General features: G+C 33.2%; 2 protein-coding genes and 1 long non-coding RNA gene across 4 annotated transcripts in view; 2 read left to right on the top strand and 1 right to left on the bottom strand.

Annotated features, from left to right (window-relative positions):
* Window positions 1-25,124, bottom strand: part of LOC135835762 (uncharacterized) — a 153,829-nt gene that overhangs the window by 66,955 nt on the left and 61,750 nt on the right. The gene's annotated exons all lie outside the window — the stretch shown is intronic.
* Window positions 1,120-13,682, top strand: LOC135835748 (glycine-rich protein 1-like). Of its 2 annotated transcripts, none has more exons than XM_065350161.1 (6): window positions 1,120-1,279; window positions 11,104-11,222; window positions 12,387-12,653; window positions 12,734-12,782; window positions 12,876-13,162; window positions 13,252-13,682. In XM_065350161.1, the coding sequence occupies exons 2-6, from the start codon at window positions 11,127-11,129 to the stop codon at window positions 13,297-13,299; spliced, it is 747 nt and encodes a 248-aa protein (XP_065206233.1). In that variant the 5' UTR covers window positions 1,120-1,279; window positions 11,104-11,126; the 3' UTR covers window positions 13,300-13,682. The 2 variants fall into 2 exon arrangements, with proteins under 2 accessions (XP_065206233.1, XP_065206232.1); XM_065350160.1 differs by having other exon boundaries at window positions 12,734-12,800.
* On the top strand, window positions 16,107-18,296 carry LOC135835747 (E3 ubiquitin-protein ligase DDB_G0292642-like). Its single transcript, XM_065350159.1, has 5 exons — window positions 16,107-16,339; window positions 17,020-17,241; window positions 17,338-17,553; window positions 17,681-17,746; window positions 17,973-18,296. Exons 1-5 carry the CDS (start codon window positions 16,232-16,234, stop codon window positions 17,988-17,990), a joined length of 630 nt encoding a protein of 209 aa, XP_065206231.1. The 5' UTR covers window positions 16,107-16,231; the 3' UTR covers window positions 17,991-18,296.

Genomic DNA, 25,124 nt, shown 5'->3' with positions numbered 1-25,124 from the left:
TCACATTTTTTGTCAAAATGTGGAAATCTCCATGCTTATGTTCTTGGACTAGAAATATTTGATCACTTGGAAAAAGTAGTAATGAAAGATTGAAAAAATATCAAAAAAGAACATCTAAAATAATACTAATACCGTAAGGAAAAGTCAAAAAAAAAACCGAAACAATATTTCAAAGTAAAAAAAAAACAACAACAAACTCAAAAAGGGGGAAAATAATTTGATTTGTACTGTTCTGGAAAATTGAAGAATTTTTCTGATATCAACAGAAGGAGAAAACTTCTTCAACATTTTGTCATCACTTTGTCAAAAGTAGAACTTATCAAGTACACACCAGACTTTTTGATTTTAATAAAGGTAACACAAATTTCTAATTTTAGCCATATTTAACAGTAAAAAGAGAAAAAGAAGTGGTGATAATTTCATTTAATAACAGTTTTTTCCATTTAAACACTACTTGCTCTTTTAAAAAAATTGTTTAATCAGAAATTAATGATCAATGCTAGAGGGTGCTTGATCCACAAATACTTTCAAACCTGCACCGAACAATAACTATGCCTTCGACCTCATAGAAGAGATATACTTGTTTTTTTTTCTTTAATTATAGGTATAGATTATAAATAGGAGGTCTCATCGTAAAGAAGAGCAAAAAATAAAGAAATTCTATCTTAGAATTTTGTTTCCAACATCGCGAATAATTTTGCAAGATGATTCACTAGAAAACTTCGCCAGAGGAATCTTTCCACGATGCATTTACTCGGTCCATATGATTAATACACATATTTTCAAGGCTCGCCTCTCGGCAATTATGACTCATACACCAACCTTTTTCCTCAACATTATTCCATCACATCAAAAAAATTTTCTGGGCATCACGTCAATACATAAGTACGAATATACAGTTTTCATGATAAAAATGAAAATTCCACCGGGTAAGACGTTCACAATATCGCATCGACTCATGAAAAAAAAAACAAAAAAATGACGTCGGAAAATAGAAGGGAAATTATGCATAATACTAAGCAATTGGTGAATTTTCTGCGAGTGTGTATGTGTAAGGGATTTCAACCAATGAGGAAGCTTGTAATGAACAGCAGTGGACTTCCTTGGCGTGCGGCTTCGTCGCATGAAATCTGGTTTGACCTTCTCTAATGCTATTAGAAAAAGGCACGAGTCGTTCTACGCTTAGAATCACCTGTACAGTACGATTAGTGGAGTTATCTTAGTTGGGCGCATTTCGTTTCAGGAAAATTTTCAGAAAATTGGACATAGTTTTTGACGAGTAAGTACTTTCATATATTTTTTATTTCTTCGCTTTTAGATTTTCTTTTTTAATTATATTTATACGTATGATTTAAAAATTAAGTCAAATTCTCAGTTTTTTAAAAAAATCCTTCCATAGAGTAAAGTTTTAATTTTTGGTGTAGAGTTTTTTTTTTCGGAGATTGGAATAGTAATACTTGGATATGTGGTGTCAATTTAGGTATACTTTTCTACCAACTAACCCAAAATGAGCTTCAAAACTACCTATATCAGCAAGGACTTTTTTATTTTATAGTGCATTTTTGTCTTCACACTTTAAGTTTTACACCTTTAGATTTTGTTGATTGTTTTGAAATACGAGTGGTCAAATAAGATTCACTATTTTGAGTTGATGGCCCAAATTTCTGAAAAAACCCACTTCGTCTCGATTTAAAATCAGATGTCATATTATCCAAAATTTTTCAAGAAATCGTTCGAACATCAATTCTGTTTTTGATCATTAGGTATAAAAAATTAAGTAATTTTCTAGTTTAGCCCCAAATAGCGTCTCTCATTACAAATTTTTCCAGCATATTCTATTTACAAGCAATAAACTAGTTCTCTATTAATTTTCCTTGCAATGCTTTGAAAAGTTACGCTCTAATGCTCACGGTCATCTTAACGAACGAAAAAAATCTCCATAAGTGTAATTTTCCACATTAAATGAGCAGGTTCGATACCAGTTGTACTTTTTTACTCACTTAGTGGAACTAATCCATCTTATGTTTTTATCGTTGGAAATCGAGAATGTTCCTAACATCGTGAACAAGTTCGATTTAATTCTACTCTGCTATTCTATTGTTATCTCTTCTCTTCCACCCAACATCTTCTAAAATCAAGCAGTAGGTGTCTTTGCACAATAACAAAGATCTGCGAACCGCGTTAATCTGCCTTTGATTCTTAAGTAGGTACTTTGTACTTCAATGTCAAGTACATTAAAAAAAAGAAGATCAATAAACCCGCGACTTATGTAACCCGCAGATAAGCATTAGTATAGGTACCTCTACCTTCTCCAATCATAAAATTTAGAGAAAGAGAAGCCATTTCATTAATCATACCAATATCAAGGTCAAGATCTCGTTGAATAATTCCGCCAATGTTTTCCATAATATTTTGAGCACCGAGTCCCAGGTGCCGATACTTCTAATATGTAAATTAGCACAATATTCGATGCAAATTTCAGCACATTCGAATCAATTTTTACGATCAAATTAAAGGCAATGGGCACAGGTGTGGGTAAAAACCATGCGATAGTTTCGTTCATGTCACAAACATTTCACTACACTGACCGGCCATTAAACCGGTAATTTCATTATGCGTCATATATCGGTGCAATTTTCTAAGTTAATTGATTTTTCAAATCCGGTTCGCCATCACCATCTAGTTGAACGTAAATAGAATCGACAACTATTGCAGGAAAAACACCGACCGCAGAATAATACTGCGAAATCGACTAGTTGAGTCGGATATTTTCCCTTATAGGCATTAACCCACAAATCTAACGGCCACCGGGTGCTGGTGGATGCTCGCAAATAGGTACATACATATACGTACCAATGAGTGAATATTGTTACACTTGGTTCGGCGTACAAGTGAAAGGTACAATAGGTTACGAACGAAGCGAAGGTGTGATTGTGCAAGTATGACAGATTTCCACCAACATGTGCCATGAGTGAGCAGAATTTAAAACCATCCAGGGCATTGTTCTGTTATTATTTTAAGTTTATATACCTGGCCTTGCGTGAATATACATACGATGAATAATATACGTAAATGTGATTCCGACTCGGAAAAGGGTTATTTATACCCCTTGGGTTGATCCTTGCTTGGAACCGGTTCCTATATCCACCTACCAATCGCTAGGTACATGATGTTAAACAAATAGGGAACGCAACAGGTAGCAAATGCCAAGGGTGCTATATTTCTAAGTATTACGTTCTTAAAAAAGTATTCAACTTCGTAGAATTTTAAGTATGAGAAACCAGAACCATCCATCAAACTGGTCACTTTACAAACTACAAAGGTTGTTCATATGTACATATTTATACCAAGTTTTTTTTTTCAATAAATTTGTTTCTTTTCAACCCAGTACCCAACCAAAAGACAAAATTCTAGCACATTCAGGTGAACCTATTTCATCATGACAATATGTACAGTGAGATTCGAGTTGAAGTTTTGTTTTTGGAAAGGAGGAGGAGGAGGTCTTACATCGCAAAAATGTTGATAGGGATTGGTTTTTCAAAGCATATCAGAGAGAGGAATAACATGGCAGAGATTGAGGTGTGAACCAAGAAGCTATTTAAGCTGATTTTTTGTGTGTGTGAAATACTCAGTCTTCAAAGAGAAATCGTTAAGGTGACAATATGTACAACATTTCAAAATTTTCAAAAAGTCATGCAAGAAAGTCCCTTCAAAAGAGTTCAAAAATATCAAAAATTGGTTTTAAAAAACCATGAAGAATAAATTACAACAGCTAAGAACTTGAATTTGAGGGTTTTTAGACATAATTTTTTTTCGATTTTGCGTTGATCAGATCACACTTTAACAATGGAAAATTTCATGCTCGAAATTTTTTGCCCCCCCCCCTATCACCATTTTTTAAAAATATCCTTTAATTTTTCTCAAAAATCTATTCTTAACGATTACTAAAACTTGAAGAATTTCAAATTTTGCATCACAAAAAATTGATTTTCAGAAAAACCGGAGGATTATACGAAAAAAATTAAAATAAACTAAATTTTAGAGCACAAAATTCGTCACGGTGTAGTGCAATTCTTTTTTTCTGAAAAGTTTTGTTTTTATAGCACAAATAACAAGAAAACGTTGAAAAGTTAAATCGACAGTTTGAAATAAAAAAGTTGAATTTTTTTCAATTTTATTTTTTCATCACCAAAATGAAAAAATTAATTTTAGGGGAAATGGGAAAACCAAGCGTTAAAGAACTTTCTATCTGTAGAGCATTCAGGTTACTTTCTTACTAAATAGCTTTGTTTTGTTGCAAAAAACATAAATCGAAAAAGCACGTCCAAAAACCCAAAAATTCAAGTTTTTAGATATTGATTAATTTCACAATTTTTTTAAACCATTTTTTTCCATTTTGGAATAACAAAATAGGTATGTAGGTCTACCTCGTAAAAATATGTTTTCTACTAATTAAATTTCATCGGCCGTTGATCGTATCAAAAAATTAATGAAGCACTGGGGATAGGAAATTTTATTTTTCACAACATTGTTTCTTACGTACATTTTTCTAAAATTCAGGGCTTGTACTCAATTTTTTCCACAAAAAGTAACATGTAGTAACTAAAAAAGCTCGAAAAAGTAACCAAAATGTAACCAAAAAGTGAGCAAAATCACTGAAAAAAACAGAACACAACGAATTGAAATGTTTTGACTTTTCCTTTAAAAAACTTGGATTTTTATTTTAAAAATTTTTGGTAAAAAAGCGTGAGTTTTGAACGTCTTTGACAACAAAGCAAGGATTTGTGCAATTCTGACCAAAAAAAAAAACACAATTTTCAGCAAAAAGCAAAACTTTAGCAATTTTAACAAAAGGAAGGGTGTTTTGGAAATTTCTGGAAAAAAGGTGAGACTTTTTGATAATTTTTGGAACAAAATGAGACTTTCTGGAATTTCTAATTTTTTTTACAATTTTGCTAAAAAGCGAGAATTTTTGACAAAAACTAAAAAAAAAGACTTCGACAATTCCAGCAAAAAGCAGTATTTTTTTTTAGGAATTATTGGTAAAAAAAAGTGATATTTTTTGACAATTTCTGGCATACAAGCAACTTTTGATCATTTTTGAAAAAAAGTGAAAATCTTTTAGCAAAATTACTGAAAAGTAACAATATTTTGTACTTCTGTCCATAAGCAAGATTTCAGCAAAAAGCCGAACTTTTGGGAATTATTGACAAAGAAATTACTTTTTTTGCAACTGTTTTCAAAAAACGAGACTTTTTTGCATTTTTTTGGTAGGTAATTTTTGAAAATTTTAGCCAAAAAAGTGAGATTTCAATTATTAAGAAGCTAAAATTTTTGTCAATTTTTGGCAAAAATCAAAACTTTTTCACAATGTTGGGAAAAAATAAGCATTTTTGAAATTGTTTGCAAAAAACAACAATTTTTGGAATTTATTATGAAAAAATGTGAAGCTCTTTATCTAATATTACTTTAAATGACACTTTTGAGTTTTGCCTGGATACCTGCTAGTCAATTTTCAAAAATTATAAACATTTTTCAACGTTGATTTTGAGATGATGTGACTTCAAGTGACGAAAACTCAATTTCTAACGACACATTTTCTTCCAGCTTTATAATTTCTTCACATGCAAAGTTGAGCTACTTCAAGAAAATATTTTTTATTAGTCTTAAAAAATAAAACCAGATTAAGGTTTTGAATTAGAATAAATCTTTACACAAGACAACCTTTTTTCTTCTTCTCTTTGTCTCAAAAAGTTACCCATTAATTATGTCAAAAATCATGACGTAAAAAAATTAATTTTTCTCACAATAACGCCACTGCTCCTTTCCATTTCCAAATTAAGCAAATTTCAAAAAAATTAAACCCACAGTATGAGTTATTTCTGCTACCTATATTTCAACCTCTCAGCAAATATGTACAACGCAGTTTTTCAATTCGGAATTCAAATTTTTAGCATAATGCGGATATACCTAACCTACCTACACGTGAATTTGCAACCTTATAAATTATTAATACGTATCATTCGTCAAAATTAACAATTCTCAACGAATACAAACAACCGTTAAGTACGTTAGTTTCTTTATACTTACGTACCTACTTACACGATTTAGGTACAATTTATAGGATTTCAAAACAACTGATGCAATTTTATTTTCATTTTGGCGTTTCTCCCTACTTCTTGGATTCGAACTGGTTCTTTTCCATAATCTACTCAAGTTTCTTTGTTTATGTATGATACGGGATCAAAATATCAACTCTAGTCGGGGTTTTTCTTAGACATATTAGTACTTTTCTTAATGTACGTGAATTAAATCTCAAATTAGATGTCGGCTCGTGATTTGAATACACCAGACATCTCAACCGCAAGTTTATTTACATACCTACATATCAGTTTAGAAAATCTTAAACGAGTCTCTCTACGGCTTTTTTATTGTCACCTCGTCATAAATATCTCTTTTAAGAATATCAATTATGAAAACGTCTTCGACTATTGTTTATATTCGACGGGTATCCATAAATCAAAATTCCCCTTAATTATATAATACAAAACTCATATCCACTCGTGTAATTAAAATGACTAACGAACGTTTTATAAGAATCAATTTCATGTTTGCAATCGTGAAATTTTCGCCGAAAAAAACAAATCCGCGAATCTTTGAGGTACAAATACGAAAGATGTACCTACTTATTTTTATTCCAATTTACCTACTCGCTTGACCTCGTTTTGGCAAACACCTTTACTTCAAGTTCGAAGGCGTTGATGAATATTTAGAAAAAAAACTCAAAATTTAAAATACCATTTTTGTATTGTTGCGCTGTTTTTTTCTTCTCCTAGTACCGAATTTACGCATTATACAATCGTACATGAAAAAGCAAACTTTAATTATAATAGCATGTCGAATTTCGTACTTTGTTTTGCCGCATATCTCGGGTTTATGGTAATTTAACTATGAGTCTCGTCTTATCCATTCCAAGTACTCGCTATGGCGAAGTAACTAGTCAGGTTTTTTTGAACGTATCATTAATTAAACGATGTATACCGTCCGAGGCTTGCGATATAGAACCACAAATGTACAATATTTAATTAAAATTGCGCGGTTTAAAAAAAAACGTGCAGCTCACAACTTGATATGACTTTGGCGTACCTATTTTTTTGTAATTGAAACTTTTCCATAATATACCTATACGAGTTATAATAGGAGATTGATGTTGTTCAGATGTCTTTCAATATCATCATCAATATATACCTACACATAGTTTTAAGACGACAATCATACCTCAAGAGTACAGAACAGAGATGTATTTTGTAATACATAAGTATTACTTTGACTGTTGATAACAATTGTGTAATAGTTTGGTAATTCGAATACACATTAATAATGAAAACTTCTTGGTTATACTCGGCCCGGCGTAACATAAATTATTACGTCATTAAAATACAATTCTTGTACGTATATGTAGGTATACTCGTGCTACAATTATTCATATACGGGTACTTTATTTATTTACTTTGAAAACGAGAAGAAAAAAAAAAGCAACGACAACAATTAATCTTTTATGGAACGGAAACATCATCGTACCTAGTTGCCAATATTTCACTTGAATTTACGATCATCTTTTCTCAAGTTTACCTTTATACGGTAGAGTCGTGCACAATGCTTGTAATTCCATTTACCACCCTTTCATTATCGTTGCTTTATATTTCATATTCGAGGAAATACCTGTATTTATATTCTTGAAGGTTTTCCTAGAACAATGTAACTATCAAGAAGTAATCACTTCACTAGATGTTCCAACGTTGTAGTTGTAGATACGTTGATGCTTTGCAGAGAGGTGTTGTAGTAGGTTAAACGACAACACTGATTATCGTTTTAAACAAAATTTGGAAAAATGTTTTATATGTACCTACTTGCTGCTATGAGGAAGCAATCTAGTTTAAGACAAATACCCAGAAGGAATTGAAACGAAGTGAGATGATTTTATTAAACTAAAAACATTGTCCATTGTGAATTACAAGTACTAGGAAATGTTTAGATGTTTCATTTACGAGTACAAATTGTAAAAAAAAAGAAAGATTTTTCTTCTTGCAATAATTGCTCAAAATTTCCTTTTTATATACTCTTACAATTTTTTGAAACAATTTTTTCATTTTTTATCTTTATCAAGGAATTTTTTATACTTTTTTTGCTGAGTTGACAAATTTTATGTTTTTCCAAGTAGTGTAATAATATATGTACTAGAAAAAGAGAAAGAGCGATTTAAAAATCTGATTTAATTAATATATTTTTTCTCTAACTGAAATTTTTATATTTCCATATTTAATTCATTCCGTAAAATTCTGAGTTGAAGGTCATTTTATTTTTTTTTAGTGTTTCTGCAATTTTTGAAAAAATATACCATTGTATAAAAATGTGAATAAAACATAGCAATTGCCTCTATTACATTTTGACCTTTCAACATGAATGAAAAATGTTACTCAACTTACCGTTTCAATAACAAGATTTTATGTAAGTAAGTTAAGTATAAGAAAAGAAATTGAACTTTTCCGTAAAAAAAGGAAGGGAAGGGAAAACCTCTTGATCGATCAATACGTTTTTTAGTTTTCGAGATTGAAAAAAAATCATAGTTCGAAAGAAAAAATTTCCAATCAATCTTTCAATTTTTTCAGGGTTTTTTGATACAAGACTAAAATTATATAATGCATTTTTTTTCAGATAGAAATACTCGAATTTTTCTTCAACATCCAAAACATACCTATGTTTAATTTACATAGATTATTTCTTTAAAATAAAAAATCACAATTTTTGAATTTTTTTTAGTTTTGTTCCATGATTTGTCTCATAAGGAGCAACTTTTAATTAAAAATGAAGTAAGTAGGTCCTTCCCTCTTCCTCAAAATTTATTTACCTACAAGTAATTTTTTTGAATAGTCTTGCAAACTACCACAATTTTTGTCCTTCACCCTCCCCCCCCCCCTACAAAAACCTGAGGAGAGAGATACGAGTCTTGTAATTTTCACTCATTTGCAATTTCTTGAGAAACAGCCAAACATTGAAGGCTCATACTCGTAAGTCATAATTTTGAGTATCGTAGAATTTGAAGCAATGTTTTTGCAAGATTATTTCAAAATTGATCATGAAAAATTTGAACCTCAAAACTTAATTTTCATGGTGAGAGTTTAACTTTTCATAATTATGAACAAAATTATAAGGCAGCTTTCAAAATTATAATACTTACCTTGACACATTTAAGAAAAACAAGAACCCCTTCCCTCCATTTCGACTAAAATTTAAAAAAAAATGCATTATGGTCAAAAAAAATTTTAGATGACAAGTGTTTCAAGTTTTCGAGGGTGATGGAAACACAGAAACCTAGCCTCCCTATTTTGACCAAAATTTCAATAATATAAATAAAAATAAAGTGGCATATCGATTTCTACTGATTTGACTCGTATGTTCAACAATTAACTCATTATATCAATAATCTGACTGCTCAGAGCTTCCTCCCTCTCTCCCTCCCTCCCTCCCTCACAGCCCCTAATATAATCGAGAAAAAATTGAAACTGACATGTGATTTCTCGTTGATTTAGTTTTCGAGGATGCTGGCAGCACAAAGACGCCCCCTTCCCCATTTCCACCAACATTTTTGAAAAAAATTATAAAAGTAAAATGGCCTATCGATTGTTACAACTTCGAAAGCAGTGAGTTCAAATACTGGCTCATTTTTTCAATCTGACCCCCCACCCCTGTAAGCTCTCCTCCCACCATCACATGCAAAAATAGATAAAAACCAAGTTTGGCACGAAGTTTATTAGGTTTTTGAGGGTGCAGAGTTGGAATATTTTATTTTGGAAACCGCCCCTCAATACCCTTTCAGCTTCCAAATTTCGAATGCAGGTGTGATAGGTCGATTTTTACAAATTTGAAGATTACTAAATCCAAATATTCGTTTATTCTTTTAGACTTTGCACCTTAGAGTATCCTCGGTGACTCACTTTTTTCAAAATAGAAGTACGGGGGCACTGAACGGTGGAATTCACAAAATAGATAATTTTTCGAAACTGAAATGAAATTTTTAAGTGAGAAATGATTTAAAAATGCCCCTCTCCCTTCTCTCTTTCTCCAAAGTCTCCAAAGATCATGTTGGATTAAAATTTATCTAAATCGCCGAAAACTGAAGCATTTGTAAAAAAAAAAAAAAAAAAAAAAAAAAAACAGCAGATATTAAAAGCAAAGAGATCGAAAAAAGATCACCTGATACATGTTATCTCGTTGAAATATCAGAGAATGAAAGCCGGTTTAGATATTTTAACAAAAAAAATCAATTCAACTCGAATTTTAGAAAAAGTGAAAGACCTTTAAAGAAAGATATTAATTTTTTAGTTTACTTGAGGGAAAGAAGTGGAGATAAAAAACTACCCCATCAGATTGTCTTTTTGAGCAGATAGAAATACATATATGTACATCATTTCATCTTTCAATATCTTGAAATAAAAAAATCGAATGAATTCCTACTTTCTGCTCAAAAATATTTCACAGAATTAAAAACAACTATAAAACTCGTATCCACCTCATCTCTTCTGCCTTGAATTCTCTTCCATTCACTAGTTGACATTTTTACGAAAATAAATTCGTAGTTGGCATGGCACATGTATGAATGACGTAACCATCCAAAATTCCACAAATTTTGGTACTCGTGTAGTCGACCGACGAATTCATAATGTGTGAATTTTATCGACCAGAAGGTCGCCTTCAATCTTCAAGTAGCTCATACGACATGTAGCATAAGTATGTACTATGTACCTTAGCTACCTATAGGTACAAAACCTCGCTCGAGCAGCGACTTTATACACACCATGTACCTACTCGTATTTGTAACCATTGTAGGCTTTTCATTAACACAATATTATAACATTTTATAAGCGTAGTAAGAAACACCGCCACTATAAGTACTGTAGGTATTTCTACGTAAGTAATTACGAACCGGTTGGTGTAAATTTTCTTCCGCTTTTAATTCGGTGCGGCGACAGCGCCACCGCCAGTGTATTGAAAAATCAAATGTACATTCTGTGAAAAATTCATTGAAGGTTATTTGTGTTTCAGACGTGCACCAAGTAACAATCGACATGAAGTTCGCGATTTTCGTTTTGGGTGTTTTCGCCTACTCAGCCATCGTTTCAGCTCGTCCGAATGATATTAAAAATGTTTTCGTCGAAGATAATGTAAGTATAGAATGAATTTTACTTCGCACTTAATCCATTATTTTTAAGCTGCTAGGGCTAAAGGTGTAATTAAAACCTAGGATGGTTATTTAACGCGGTTATAATGTTGTTTTGATGATTTTTTCCACAACTTTTTTTGACGCGAATGAATAATGCATTGTTTTGCCAAAATTACGAGTACATATAATACCCTGTTGTGATCTCTTCGTAAAAATACGAGATAATTTACCAACGCCCACGCCAATGATTTTCTGTTGCAAGTTGTAAAGAATTAAAAATCTCCTCGTAAGTCGGTCGTAAAAATAACGGTTAGCTGGATTTTTGCTGTACCTATACGGAAAGTTTACAGCTCCCAGACGTGTGCAACGGATCAACGAACTATAAATAAGAGTCTACCCCATAATTTGCATCTTCATAAAAATGACTATACGATATTTGCAAAACAACAACATCGCCGAGTTGTTGATCGTAACCGGAACAATATTCTTGCGAATGGATAACGAACCGGTTTTCAATTCGAAGTGTGCGTAAGCGTAAGTTCAATTGTGCTGGTTGTATTTTATGAGCTTCAGATGAGCTCGGATTTTCCCAACGTTCTTCTATCACGTTTTGAAAATAACTCAACCTCGAATGGAAAATTTCTGCAATGGGAAATTCTCAGAAGTCATAAACCAGTGGTTTATAAGTCATTTCAAAAGTATGCCAATCGCTGATTAAGATATCAATAGGTGTAGAAACTGGAGATTATTCATATAAAAAATAATTAAATTGTATTTAATCAAGCGGAGGATGTGGTTTAATCCAGTCGGGTTTTTCAACCTTCGATACGAGTACTGGATCTGGCTCAACATGTGGGATGAGAAAGACTACATCCCCTTCATTCTTCGCGGTTCTCTGGCACATGATTTTCCCAAAAACGTGTTTTCTTCCGACCACATTGAGGAGTTGTAACGAAAAAATATGATTTTTTTTTTGAAATTGCCTCCTTTTTGAGAGCACACATCCCCTTCAAAGGACACCTCCGGTATTAAGATTTTTTCTGGATTACTCCCAACTTGAAAATTAGATCTTCGTGAAATTTGGTCAAAGTCCTAAAATTGTTTCTCTGCAACCAATCCTATAACGTGATTTTAAACTAATTAAAACATCTATGCTCTTCTACAGGAAATTCCAGCCGATAAAAAAATATTGAAAAAAGGAGTCTCAGCCAGTTTCGGAGGATACCAAGCATCAGCTGGACTCGGTGGAGGTCCCGGTGGCGGTGGATTATTCGCCTCAGCCGGTATCCCCGAAGCCGGAGCTAGTGCCGGAGTCGGTGGTTACGGAAACGCCGGAGCTTCAGCCGGAGCTTCATCTGGTTTCGATTACGGCCAGCAAAGACCACCACTTCAAAATGGAAATGGAAATGGATTTTTCGACCGTATCTTCGCCGTAAGTAAACATCTCACATCTCTTGCATTTTCAATAGTCTTCAAAGAATTAGCAACTTATCCTCGGCATTTGTTTCACAGATTCCCATCAACGTCCTCCAATCAGTCAACGAATACGTTAAAACCAAAGGTAAAGGTACTCGTAAATGTAAGCAGTATTTTTTTTTTTTTTTTAATTTTCGTTTCTAATAAATCTCTAACGATGAAAAAATAATGTTTATAGCTCAACAAGGTCAAGGAGTATACATTGAAAATGGTTCAGGAAGCGCCGGAGCAACCGCTAGTCAAAATGGAGTAGCCGCAGCCAGTGCTAGTATTGGTGGTACTCCAGATTTCAACACCAGATTCGCTGGTGCTGGTAGCTCCGAAGAAGCTTCTGTTGCTTCATCTCAAGCTTCTGCATCAGCCGGAGCTTATGCTGGAAGCAGCGCTAGCGCCGGAGTTGGATCTCCTAGTGGTTTCAGACCAGCTGGACCCGGTGGAAAACCAGATTATGACAGAATTTTCAACGTAAGTTACACCACATGACACTTTAAACTTCTCATTGCCACTCGTACATAATATGATGTTATGCTAATAATAATATGTTTGTTTTGCAGATCCCAATTTCAGCATTGAAATCGGTCAATGACTTCTTGAACGGTTAATCAAAATTTTCCGATAATTTTCTTCTTTTATTTATTCATTAATGTTTCTCTCTCTGTCTCTCTTTCTTTTCATTTGTTTCTTATACGATTCATTATAAGTTTAAAGAAATAGATGTGATATTTTTTTTTTCAATTTTATACATTTTAATTTTATGTGATAGCTTATGTTATTTTTTGTGTATTGTAAGCGATCTTGTATCCTTCAAATGTGTATTATAGAGGTAATAGGTACCTTTTATTGATACTTTTCGAACTTCCGCAAATCCAGGACAATCAAATTTTTATGTTACCTATACGATTTCAAGATTGAAGTACAAATGTAACTCGGCCTTAGGATAAATTGTACTCGTACTATATATTCAATAAATGCCATTTTTTTTTTACATATGTACATATTTATTGAATTTTGATTATAATTGGCCCGAATAAACGTAGACGGTTGATTCAATTTTTTTTTTAAATTTGCCATCAAAGTATATAATTTCTAAATTATCAAAATTCTTATTGGGACTATATCAACGCCAAGACAAAAACTAATACATCTTTGGAATCCTTATAAAATTCAACAAAAATTTAATTTGGACTGGTTTTTAATAGCAAAATTACTTTGGTCGCAATATTCGTTTGGTTGTGCAACTTGAAATAAATTCAAATCGAGAACTCAAATTTGAGAACCCTTAAGATGTTGAAAATTTCTGGGAGAAAAAGGTTGCAGGCTGTCAAGAGTGGTTTAATGTAAGTATATTCAACATCACAACCCCCTGAACTTCATTCTGTCAGGAATAGGCAAAAACAGTGATGACATTAAAGAAGCACAATTTTTATAATTTTGGGAGCTCCTGAATCGGTTTTGCAATTTAGTCTCAAAAATTATGGTTTCAGGATCAGTCCCATCTTTTGTCATGAAAAGTAAAAAATTAAGCATTGTAATGATTTTTTCGCGAAATTTTCAATATTTGAGAAAATACCATCATTAAAGATGCTGAAATAGGAATGGGATTAGTATGGGTTAATGTTATGGGGGTATGTTTGGTATCATTTTGTGAGTAATTTGATATTGATTAATTTTGATCTGAACTATTTTTTGTGTAGGGGCTGTATTTTTCTTCCCAACATCTAAAAACTGAAAATGTGGACCCTTTCATGTCTCCTATTTGAGGTTAGGTCTAGGGCTAGGGTGATAATTACAAAATTTTTTGATACTTTTAGCCTGTCCCAACAGTTCAATAATAATTTATCACGTTTGATTCTCTCGAAATAAATTTTCTAAACATGTTACGATTCAAAAAGTGAATCGAGAAATGAATTTAAATACAAAGCACCAAAGATCGCTAAGAAAGGGAAACAAACACAAACGTCTGAAATTACAAAAATGTAAACAGAATATTGAACACGGAATGCAATATACCTGCAGTCAATCACTTTCCTTGAAGAGAGAGTGAGTCTAAAATAAAGACGTGAACGTGATTCTGTTTCAAATTCATCCAAAATTACTTATTATTCCTTTTACGGCAAGTATAATTACACGATTACTTATTTAATCAATTATTTATATTCTAATATCGTTCGCTGATTATCGTTAATGTATCTTCAAAAATGGATGATGGGATATTATTTTGAAAAAAAAAAAAACTTCATTCGACCTAATGTCGTTTATAAATTTCATGTCCATAACTATGAGATAAACCAGACGGTAGCACCACCATTAAACTTATAGGTACTCGTATTAAAGTAAACACTTTATACAAAAACATATTTCCTCATTCTTGATGAACATTAAGTAGGTACATGTAGCTAAGTAAGTAAGTAAAAATGCAACATGAATTATTCCATGACGCGTAAAGAAGACTTCCATAAATTTTGCCCATGAATGGAAGACAGCATGATGAATGAGTTGCCTATGCAGAAGTTGGCAGGAGAACAGTAATAAATTTTGAAACTGAAACGTTGATGATTTTAATCAAAAAAGGTTGAATTATTTTTGTCGATTGATGATTAATTTCCTTATCGAAGATTCATTTTTTAAAAAGTATTAGGCACACTTTTATTAAATTCAAAAAGCCAAATATGTGTTATGAGAATGAATAAATCATTTTAAAAAGTCGTGTATGTTGTACAAGGGCATGCATAATGCATTATGCGATCAATTTTTCAAATTTTCGCGAGGTGTAATTCGAATTTAGAGGAAATTTTCACCTTCAAACAATAATATTTGAATAAAACATTGTTGAAAAACAACACGAACCAATACTGATATTATTTCATGCAAATTGAAACAGTGTTTACAATACAATTTTGATATTCTTCATTGAATGTCAACTCAAAATGCTGATGATTCTTAACAGCATCGAATCCGCGCTTTTAATGAATACGAGTACGTACATATAAAATGCATGTCTTTGATTACAATTTCAAAACTACCTCTAAATACCTAGGTACCTAAAATACGAGCAAATCACCACTCAAATTCAGATTTAGTCCAAAAATTTCCCTCAATAACTCTTCTTTTTCTTAGCACTAACTTACGCAAGTATTCGAACCCATTACCAGAAACTATTTTTTTCACCTTCAATGGGATTTTCCTACTACATATTATACCTATCTACCCAGCACCAACTAACAATATTATCTCAACGATATAAAAAGAAACATCATAAAAAGTTCCATATAAAAATGTAAATAAATATGATACAAAACCAAAATTTTAAAAGGTACTCGCATTAAAATTATTTTAAAAAATCACCCACGTAAATTACTCTCAAAATATCTCTACTTTTAAAATGATAGGAAAAACCTTGTGTGGACCTAATAAAAATACCTACCTACATTCAACTAGTGCATTTAAATAGAGCATTCGAAGTAAATAAACTTTAAATCTAGTTCAAGCATTGTTCGTTTCAGTATTTTTAGTCGCTGAAAAATTAAAATCAAAATGAAACTATTGTGGTTAATTTCGAGTTTTTTCGTTTTAAAAATGATTTTCTGTAATCCAATAAACGATTTGCATAACGCACATCCTTGCATCATCTTCCCTAAAAACGTAAGTAGATATACCATTTTAGAATATTTGCATATAGTGGATCCTTTGAACGCTACAGAATATATTCTAGATAAAATTTTCATTGAAAAATAAATTTAACTTAAATATAAATAGGTACATACATCTATGAACAAACTTCTAAACTAGGTGAATTCAACACCCAAATTGTACGGAAGATTTTAATAAAATAATACTTCACCACTCTCCACAAACACAAAAAAAAAACAATAATAACAACAACATTACGTTCTTCAATTTCCCAAACTTCAAAACTCAGTTCAATTTAAATTCAATTGGGAAAGAAAATCTATGCTAATAAATCGTTCCCTTTTTTATGACCATTAAGTCTTAAAATACCTATCTATCATGTTGAAGAATTTTTCAATTTTGAATATTAGCACTTATTCAGTTAGGTGCCTGTCTCATTTTTTTCTCCTCGAACAAACAATCTCACAACTGAATTTAATCTTTTGACACTCCCCTTTCTGAATTAAAGCTGACGAAAAAATTGTGTCATGACGTAAGACTGCCAACCACATCTTGACTAGATTTCTAGATAGAAAATATCAGACGTGAACCCTGAAATGATACGACCAAGAATCGTAACAATAAAATTGTAAAAAATTCAATACCTACTTACCTTTGAAATAGTCGTAATCTCTACTTTTTTTATTTGATAGAGGACAACTACGTCACCAAAACCAGAAACGACGACGACGACGACGACGACGACGACAACAACAACAACAACAAAACCATCAACAAAATCAGAAGATGGACAACAAAATCAGGGTGCGCAAAAAAATCAGAGTGAACAAAAAAAATTACACAAGCTAACACCAAAACGTGTATGGAAAAGGGCAGCGCCAGAATCATCACATTTCCTTCCATCTCTTATCACGGTAAACAATCAATTTATATTTAATAATTCAAAAAAAAAACTAGGGGAAAATATACTCGTGTCCTAATTTTTATTTTATGAACCCATTATTTGACAGGCTGGTACACCTCGGCACAATCTACCCATTTCAAAACCTATACTTTCAAAAGCATTTCTATCAAGTGCTGTATCGCAAGACGATGAACATGAAAATGACCTACATGAAGAAAAAAATGAACCTTTTGGTAAATACGAACCGTTCAGATACGATGATGATGATGAAGAAGAAGAAGAAGTAGACAACAGAGAGGTGGTTAATGCATTCGTAGCCAAAGTAAGCAAACATTTTTTTTCCTCAGTTATCTTTGAAAAAAACTCAAATTGAATCAATTGGAAGTTGATTTTTGAGACAGAAATTGATTACATAAATTCAAATCGAATCTTTTTATGTATTATTCCAGTTACAAAACGTACTGAATTCCATGATTGACTTATTTTATTCGCGAGTTTTTTCAAACAACAAGCCGGTAAGTTACTAAGATTTTTTTTCTCTCTATCTCCCTCTCTAAAAGAAAACAATTCAGAACAGCAATTTAATTTTAATATGTATGTAGGTACATGGCATACCTGCGCGAAAATTACTCGACTCTGAACTGACAAGTCAACTACATAATGTGCATTTCTTTTGAAGGCATAATTTTGTAATTTTATAAAATATCTAAAAAGTTTCATAAGTAATTGATTTCGTTACAGGATTATGGCGACGATTGAACGAACTGACTGAAGAGTTCAAAAACCAATCAAAATATGGAGAACAAACAAATTCAAAAAATACCTAATATTCAATCATCTGTGCACTCAAGTTATATTTCACCTGATATTATCATATATCCATGTCTTCTAATTGATTTTAGTGTAGTTTAACGTACGAGTAATAATACGAGCTCGACTTATTTTCAAAACCTTTACAATTCTCTTCAATAATTCTATTCAAAAACATTATATGTAAATTAATTTATGTTTAAAGTAAGTTTATGAAACTTGATTCAATAATAAAATCTGAATTACCTGACTGAACATTGATTATGCTTTCATTAACTCTTTACGTATTGAAGAATTGCCTAAACAATTTTAGCCAGGAAAATAATCTGTGCATTATTTACCTGTTTACCAGGCACCTGCTATTTTTATTGTTGAAGTCAAAAATTATGGCTCACAATCAGGTTGATTTGATTTACACTCGTATTTCCCCTATTGTTTTGTCTATTAAAATTCAGTCACGTTAATTTTGTAACTACATACAAAACGTTTTATACATATGACGAGCAGCTACATTGCAATTTGAAACCATTTCTGTGACAGTGGGGAAAGTTTTCAGTGCATTAAATATCAAGGTACCTATCTACTCTTTGGTGAACGTCGTAATTGAACCAAAAATTATGAATATCATTAAAATTTTTGTACGTCAAGTTGTCCACTTTCATGATACAGAAAAATAATAGAGAAAAGTGGAAAACAATCAAACGAGTAAATATTTTTAAAAATAGGTACCTACTAATGAACATTTATTCGAAAATACTCATTTCTTGACTACTTAAATGACGGAAAAAAGAAAACAATCAGAACACAACCACGTTAACAAAATCAGGTATTTTCCCATCAAAAATTGACGAAGACGGGGTAATAACTAATCAAATTTGCCTATCTGAAAAAAATGACGCCTGACGGTTAACAATTATTTCAAACGTTTCATTCTGTATCAGTTCAACCAGTTTTCTGCAGGATGTCTCTCCCCCCCCCCCTCGCTCACTAAAAAATCATTTTCATTTCTCATCGAATGTGATTAGGGTATGAGGAAGAGGGGTTAAATAGTTTCCGGATCTACGAGTATGCAACCTGACTGACACATCAGCATTCTGAATGCATTTTCAAGGCTCAACAATAGAGACAAGCATCGCTGAACGATCGAAATAACGTAATGTTGAAAAAATTGCCTACTCTAGTATCACAGGAGCAAAAACTCTATCCCTGATAACAAAAAAATCTCTAAATTGGAGGGTATTTTTTGAAAAAGAGCACAACTTTTCATCCATTAATAAATCTGAATTCAAACTGACTCGAAATCATAGCCCATTTCCTTTCACATTCACAACCGATCCAACTCGCTGCCAATACCTTTCCTAATAACTTCACATCGCATCTGAAATAAGAAAAAAGAAAAAAAAACAACCAACCGATATCTTTCTCCAAAGGGGGAAAAACACAGTAAAAACCAGTTATACTCGAACTTTGCGGCAATTATTCTCGTAGCACGAATTGTGCTGTTACGGAAGTAGCGCGACCTTCCTTCGGCAAGCTAGACCTCTAAAAACCAGCTTGACTAGAGCAAGTTACTCGTATAGTTTCCTGTGTACTGTTTCTTTCTCTCCTTTCCTCGCTCGTTGGAGTCTTTCTTCGTTCTGATCATATGAGTAGAAATCCCGAGCAAAGATTGTCGAACAGGAGCCAAAGCTTTGATTTGTATTTGCCGAAGAGAGAGCATATGTGTTACGCAAGTGTAACCGTACTGTTGACCTTTTATTAGCCGACTGTGCGATTACACTAGGAGGAGGCTGCATATACCATAGTAGACAAATGAAGGCCCACGATATAGGTATGAACTAGCCAAGTACGAGTACGAGTGCATAGCTATTTAGCTACAGACACAAACACATGAGCTCTCTGTATGCTCACTGCTCAGGTTTATGTTGCTGGTAGACCTAATACCTAGGTATGTGTGTATTACATCAATACCATGTTCGTGATTAAACTAGTCTCATATTTGTGGCTTATTTAAATGTCCGCGATAGAAAGTATAACGGTATAACAGGTGAGTTGCATATACGAAAGGGCTGATGGACATCGATGTGTACATCCGATCCGATTCGATGGCGTCGGCGTCATAATATAGTCATCTTCCTTCCGCGTATATATTGCCGTATAAAATGCCAGTCGTCGCGTTTCAGGTCATCACTATAATCATCATTAAAATGGCGATCGGGTGTACAAATACCTTGAAAACATTCGCCAAAGATCGCACAATTAATCATTATTACGTTAGCATTGTATTCGGTGCGAACTTGCGAACAGCGGTTAAATAGGGTCGTCTTCCAATGCGGTTAATTACACATGAAACTTCGCTTGCGCTAATCGATTGTCCTTCCAGGACGCACGAGCACACGACATGTTTGGGAACGTTGCAGCAGCGTAGACGACTGGCTAATTGTGAAAATAGTCCGGTTTACAGCAAAAATTTACGTTTGTGGGAATTGAGTGGTCGAGTGAGGTACCTACGAGTGGGCAATTCATGTCAAATTGGAAGTGGGATCTCCAAAACTAGCTCATTAATGAAAAATTTTGAGCTTTGAAAGCAGTTTTTAATGATAAAAATATCTATAAAGAGTCTTGCAAGACCTGAACATAAATAAAATCATACTCTTCTTTGGTTTACATTTTCTCATAATATTTTTTGGTCTTTGTGGTTACTTGAAAGACTAACAAATTTCCGGTTTCAAGCTTCCCTCTCCCTCATAAAAGAGGTTTTGGTTTTAGGGTTAAAAATAGAAGTACATACTTGAAAAGTCAGAATCTATTTGTGCGGTTGGGTTTTTTACACTACTGCCCACTCGATTAAAAAATGTAATTTTTATTTTCAAAACCGATTGAATTTTCTCAAAAAATTACAATAGACGTGTGAAAATAACGTTGACGCAATGACCCCCCCCCACTCGATAATTATTCACTATAATTGTCCTATGTGCGACCTTGAGGAATATCACATTTAGCCGACAATATTTTGAACGGAACAAAGCTAAATCGAAACAATAATATGCAGAAATATCATCAGTAAGATTTCAGGTGCTAAAAGTGCATTTTTTATTTTTGATGAATTAAAAAAATCATTGAAAAAACGGTTTCAGCAATTTTGGGCGAAAAGTGAGACTTTTAGGAAATTCAGGCAAAAGACAATACTTTTTGCTGATTTTTGGCAGGAAACAAGACTTTGAAGATAATTTAGTTTTAGCCAAAGGCAGGTCTTCTTAGCAATTTTGCTATAAAACCGGAATTTTCGACTGTAAATTTTCAAAATGCAAGACTTCAACAATTTTGCAAATAGCAGGACTTTTTGAAAATTTCTGGAAAAAAGTGATACTTTTTGGAAATTTTTGCCAAAAAAGCGGGACTTAGCAGCAATGTTACTGCAACGCGGGAATTTTCCTCAAAAAGAAAGATTTTGACAATTTTAGGAAAAAACAAGACTTTTTAGCAATTATATAATAGACCTAGGTAGCGAAAAAGTGATATTTTTTTGCAATTTTTGTCAAAAAAGTTTAGCTATTTTGCAACTTATTGGAAAAAGCGCGACGTTTTGGTAATTTATAGCAAAAAAGCTCAACTTTGGGGTGCTCAATTATTGGGAAAAAAGTGTGATTTTTCAGTCATTTTGCTGAAAAGCGATATGTTTTGTTAATTTTTTACAAAAAGCAAGACTTTTGGGTGGGATGAGATTTTTAAAAATTACTTGCGAGAAGCCACAATTTTTAGATATTTCTAGCAAAAAACGAGGCTGTTTGGCAACATTGAAGAAGACGGAATTTGTTACGTACTATTTTAGTACATACATATTTTTGCAAAAAGCGAGACATTTTGTCCAGTTTTATTCACGAAGTAGGGCCGAGATGTGAAAAAATTGGATCTTAAAACATTTTCAAAAACAAGAAACTTTGACAACCAAAATTTTGAAAAAAAATATCAAAATTTAGTAGGTATCTTGATTGCTTAAAAATTAACCGAGTAAGAGCTCTGTAACTTCCATAAATTTTTCCATGAAAATTGAGTCAATTTTTTCTCGTTTGTTTCCCTTTTTTTGGTAGGCTAATCCGTGGCATTCCCCCCCCCCCACTTCAGAAAAAAGAGACATCCGCCAACACTGGCATTTTTTAGGAAAATGAAGTGTTCAAAAACCATTTCCTTTTGGACATACTTTTTTCAATATTGAAAAAAATTACCTTTTTTGAAGGTTTTTGAAACGCTTTTTATTTTTTAATTTTTAAAAACAGTGAGAAAATCTAAAATTGTCCTCAAATCAAGTAACAATCGGGGTGAAATGCTGAAATTTCAGTTAATTCTTAATGTCGACTTTTCAAATTCATTTCCTGAGACTTCCCGTTACTCTAGTACAACTCTCTCTTTTGTGGAATGAAATATATTTTTTCATTAATTTTCATTTTTTCCAGATCAGAAATTAATTTCAACAAAATTGGGTGAAATTTTATACACATGAAAAAAATTTCAGAAATACAGTTTTCATAATTTCATAATTTCAGCTTAATGCAATGCAGTAGTTTTAGAGTTTGAAAAAAAAATTACTGAACATCAAAAAATTAATTTTGACAGCTGAAAATTTGGAAATGAGTATTTTCTGACATACTCTTTTCAAAAAAGAAACAAAAAATTCAATTGGAAAGAGACGATTTAAAACAGTTTCCAATTCAAATCAGTTATACTAGAGAACATCGGCCGTAACAACAACACCATGATTTCCTAAAACATTCCATTTTAGCTAAGTAAAATTTTATGGACACCCTGCATCGACAAGTATTTTCTGTTAGTTTCGGTCCTCCGAACAACAAGTATATTTTTGAGTGTTTTCTTGACGGTTTTCAACGGTGTGTCATCACTCAGGCTCGAAGATCAAAATAGTACGATAATTGGGAGGGTGGAGGAATGAAGCCTGGCAGATCAAAAGTAACAACAGCAAAACATGTATACCTAGTGGGTGAAACTTCAAGAATGGGAGAGGCATAAAAGATCAGGCTTGAAAATTATCGTTTCCAGACAGGTAATTTAGGAGTTGAAAACGTGAATTTTTTTTGAGAAAAATTATCAGTCGAAGATGTCTGAATTTCAACGCGTTGTTCAGCATGCAATTTGCAACAACTCGACAAGAAGAGGGGGAACTACTCCTACTCTTCTGGAAGTAGTATTAATTGGACTGGACGTAACGTAAACGAAATAGGAGGCATTTACACAGATCTACGATCTGGCCGTGCATCGCTGGGGAAACGAGAAAATCCACATAGGTATAAAAGAGCGCGATATCCAAACGTGTATATCTACGCTTTTCTCTATGGCCAGTGGACAGGAAATAGAGCAGTAATAAGTTTAATTTAGTAAAAATACCATATACCACACACAGTATCATGATAATAACATGGGAGAAAGTCAAGAGAGCGTGAATTGCATGACGGCTTCGGAGTTTCCGAATCGCCAGCATCGACAGTATTAGTGGAATCGGTGCAACGACGTTTCCCTCGTAGATAAATTAAATATTTTCAGTAAAATTCTGGCAATTTTTCAATGTTAACGCCGAGTCGCGCGGCCTTTTAAATGTCAATCGAAAGTGATCCGGGTGATTCGATCGAGTCGAATGATGCGGTCTGCCAGAGGAGACCGACAACGACCACGTCCGAGCCTTGCCACAGCAACGGCAATCATTTCTCCAGGAGTAAGGGTATCACAGATAGTTTCAAACTGAATCGCAGACCTTCGATGAATCGTAAAGCAAAACCGATCGGTATTATTTCGCTCATTATGAACTGCAATGATAACTGGAATCAAGATTATGCGATACGTGAGTACTTTCACACCAATGTTTTGCGCACACAGACACCAAACACCAACCATAGCCATGTCGTTCACTCGATCTCGTACTCGTAGTCGTAGTCGTACCCCCCGAAAAATACACCGCCGCCTACTGATACGACTATACGAGTACGTCTTGTCGCGCATCACTGATCTCGCGCCAATGAACGGGAACCCTCGAGCGAGTCGGATTGTACCGTCTCGCGGAGTCCTTCAATCAAATATGCACCTTACGTAGTATACGATTGCGAATTACACATACGATCAATAGGTCACTCATAGTCAGCCTCAGCATATTCTTCGTAGCCTTTTTTCTCCGAGCTGGTTGATGTCTCATCGAATCAATCGATATTTATTTCGAAATACATTTCCTTCCAATGAAACTCGATCGCAACGAATATTTTCATTAATTCTTATTCGCAGAGAAAGTAATCAACTAGTTTGGGTTGTTGACGGAAATACGCTAGGCTACCTACACATCGTAAGCTTTCTTTTCTTTTCCAGCCACTGCGGCTGCTCGTAATCTAAATACGTTATTTTCCATCCCATCTTCTTCGATTCCACAACAAAGATATTAACGAGCAAGCATGCGAGAGCGTTGAAATGTCAAATTCTTGATTAAAATTAATTCGCGCATTCCAAGATCAATTTTCAGAAGGTCATAATGACTCGCATAATTCAACCAGCCACTCGTTCTGCAGGTAAATTTACAAATACTTCACAATCCATTGATTTTACTGGCGATAATCTTATTTACTACATAGATTACTTTTACTTGGAATAGAGTAAAAGTATAGTCAAATTCTAATTACTCAACTCTACCAGGGGAACGAGAGGAGGGTGGGAATTTTAATACGACGAGAAATCAGTGAATTGGAATCCATGAAAATATAGTCACATGTTTTATAAAAGAGGAGAGGGCAGGAGAGGGGATGTGAAGTTGTGAACATACGACCAGTAGGTAATTTCCATATTTTTCAAAATGTTGCCAACTCTCTCAATCTGCTGCTTTTTCAATTACAAAATCATGGTAAGATCCAGAGCAAGAGAGGAAAAATTTCCCAAATAATTGAAAAACCACACAAAATTTTCAAATCATACCGTTCGATTTAGAAAATTTTTCCATTTATTTTACAATTTTGTAACATTTTCAAACAATATCAGCTTCTGAAACGTCCTCAGCACAGTTCTCGAGTATTTCTACGTTTGCTTTAAATCCTC

Source organism: Planococcus citri, chromosome 2, assembly GCF_950023065.1.
Source record: "Planococcus citri chromosome 2, ihPlaCitr1.1, whole genome shotgun sequence".
Lineage (NCBI taxonomy): Eukaryota > Metazoa > Arthropoda > Insecta > Hemiptera > Pseudococcidae > Planococcus > Planococcus citri.
Note: the sequence above shows the minus strand (reverse complement) of the source record. Positions and strands in the feature narration are given on the sequence as shown.

Coding starts and splice junctions, on each gene's coding strand:
- LOC135835747 (XM_065350159.1), top strand. CDS start 16,232: ATGAAACTATTGTGGTTAATTTCGAGTTTTTTCGTTTTAAAAATGATT. Junction 16,340..17,019: donor GCATCATCTTCCCTAAAAAC/GTAAGTAGATAT, acceptor TTTATTTGATAG/AGGACAACTACGTCACCAAA. Junction 17,242..17,337: donor TCCTTCCATCTCTTATCACG/GTAAACAATCAA, acceptor ATTATTTGACAG/GCTGGTACACCTCGGCACAA.
- LOC135835748 (XM_065350160.1), top strand. CDS start 11,127: ATGAAGTTCGCGATTTTCGTTTTGGGTGTTTTCGCCTACTCAGCCATC. Junction 12,801..12,875: donor AGGTAAAGGTACTCGTAAAT/GTAAGCAGTATT, acceptor TAATGTTTATAG/CTCAACAAGGTCAAGGAGTA. Junction 13,163..13,251: donor ATTATGACAGAATTTTCAAC/GTAAGTTACACC, acceptor TTTGTTTTGCAG/ATCCCAATTTCAGCATTGAA.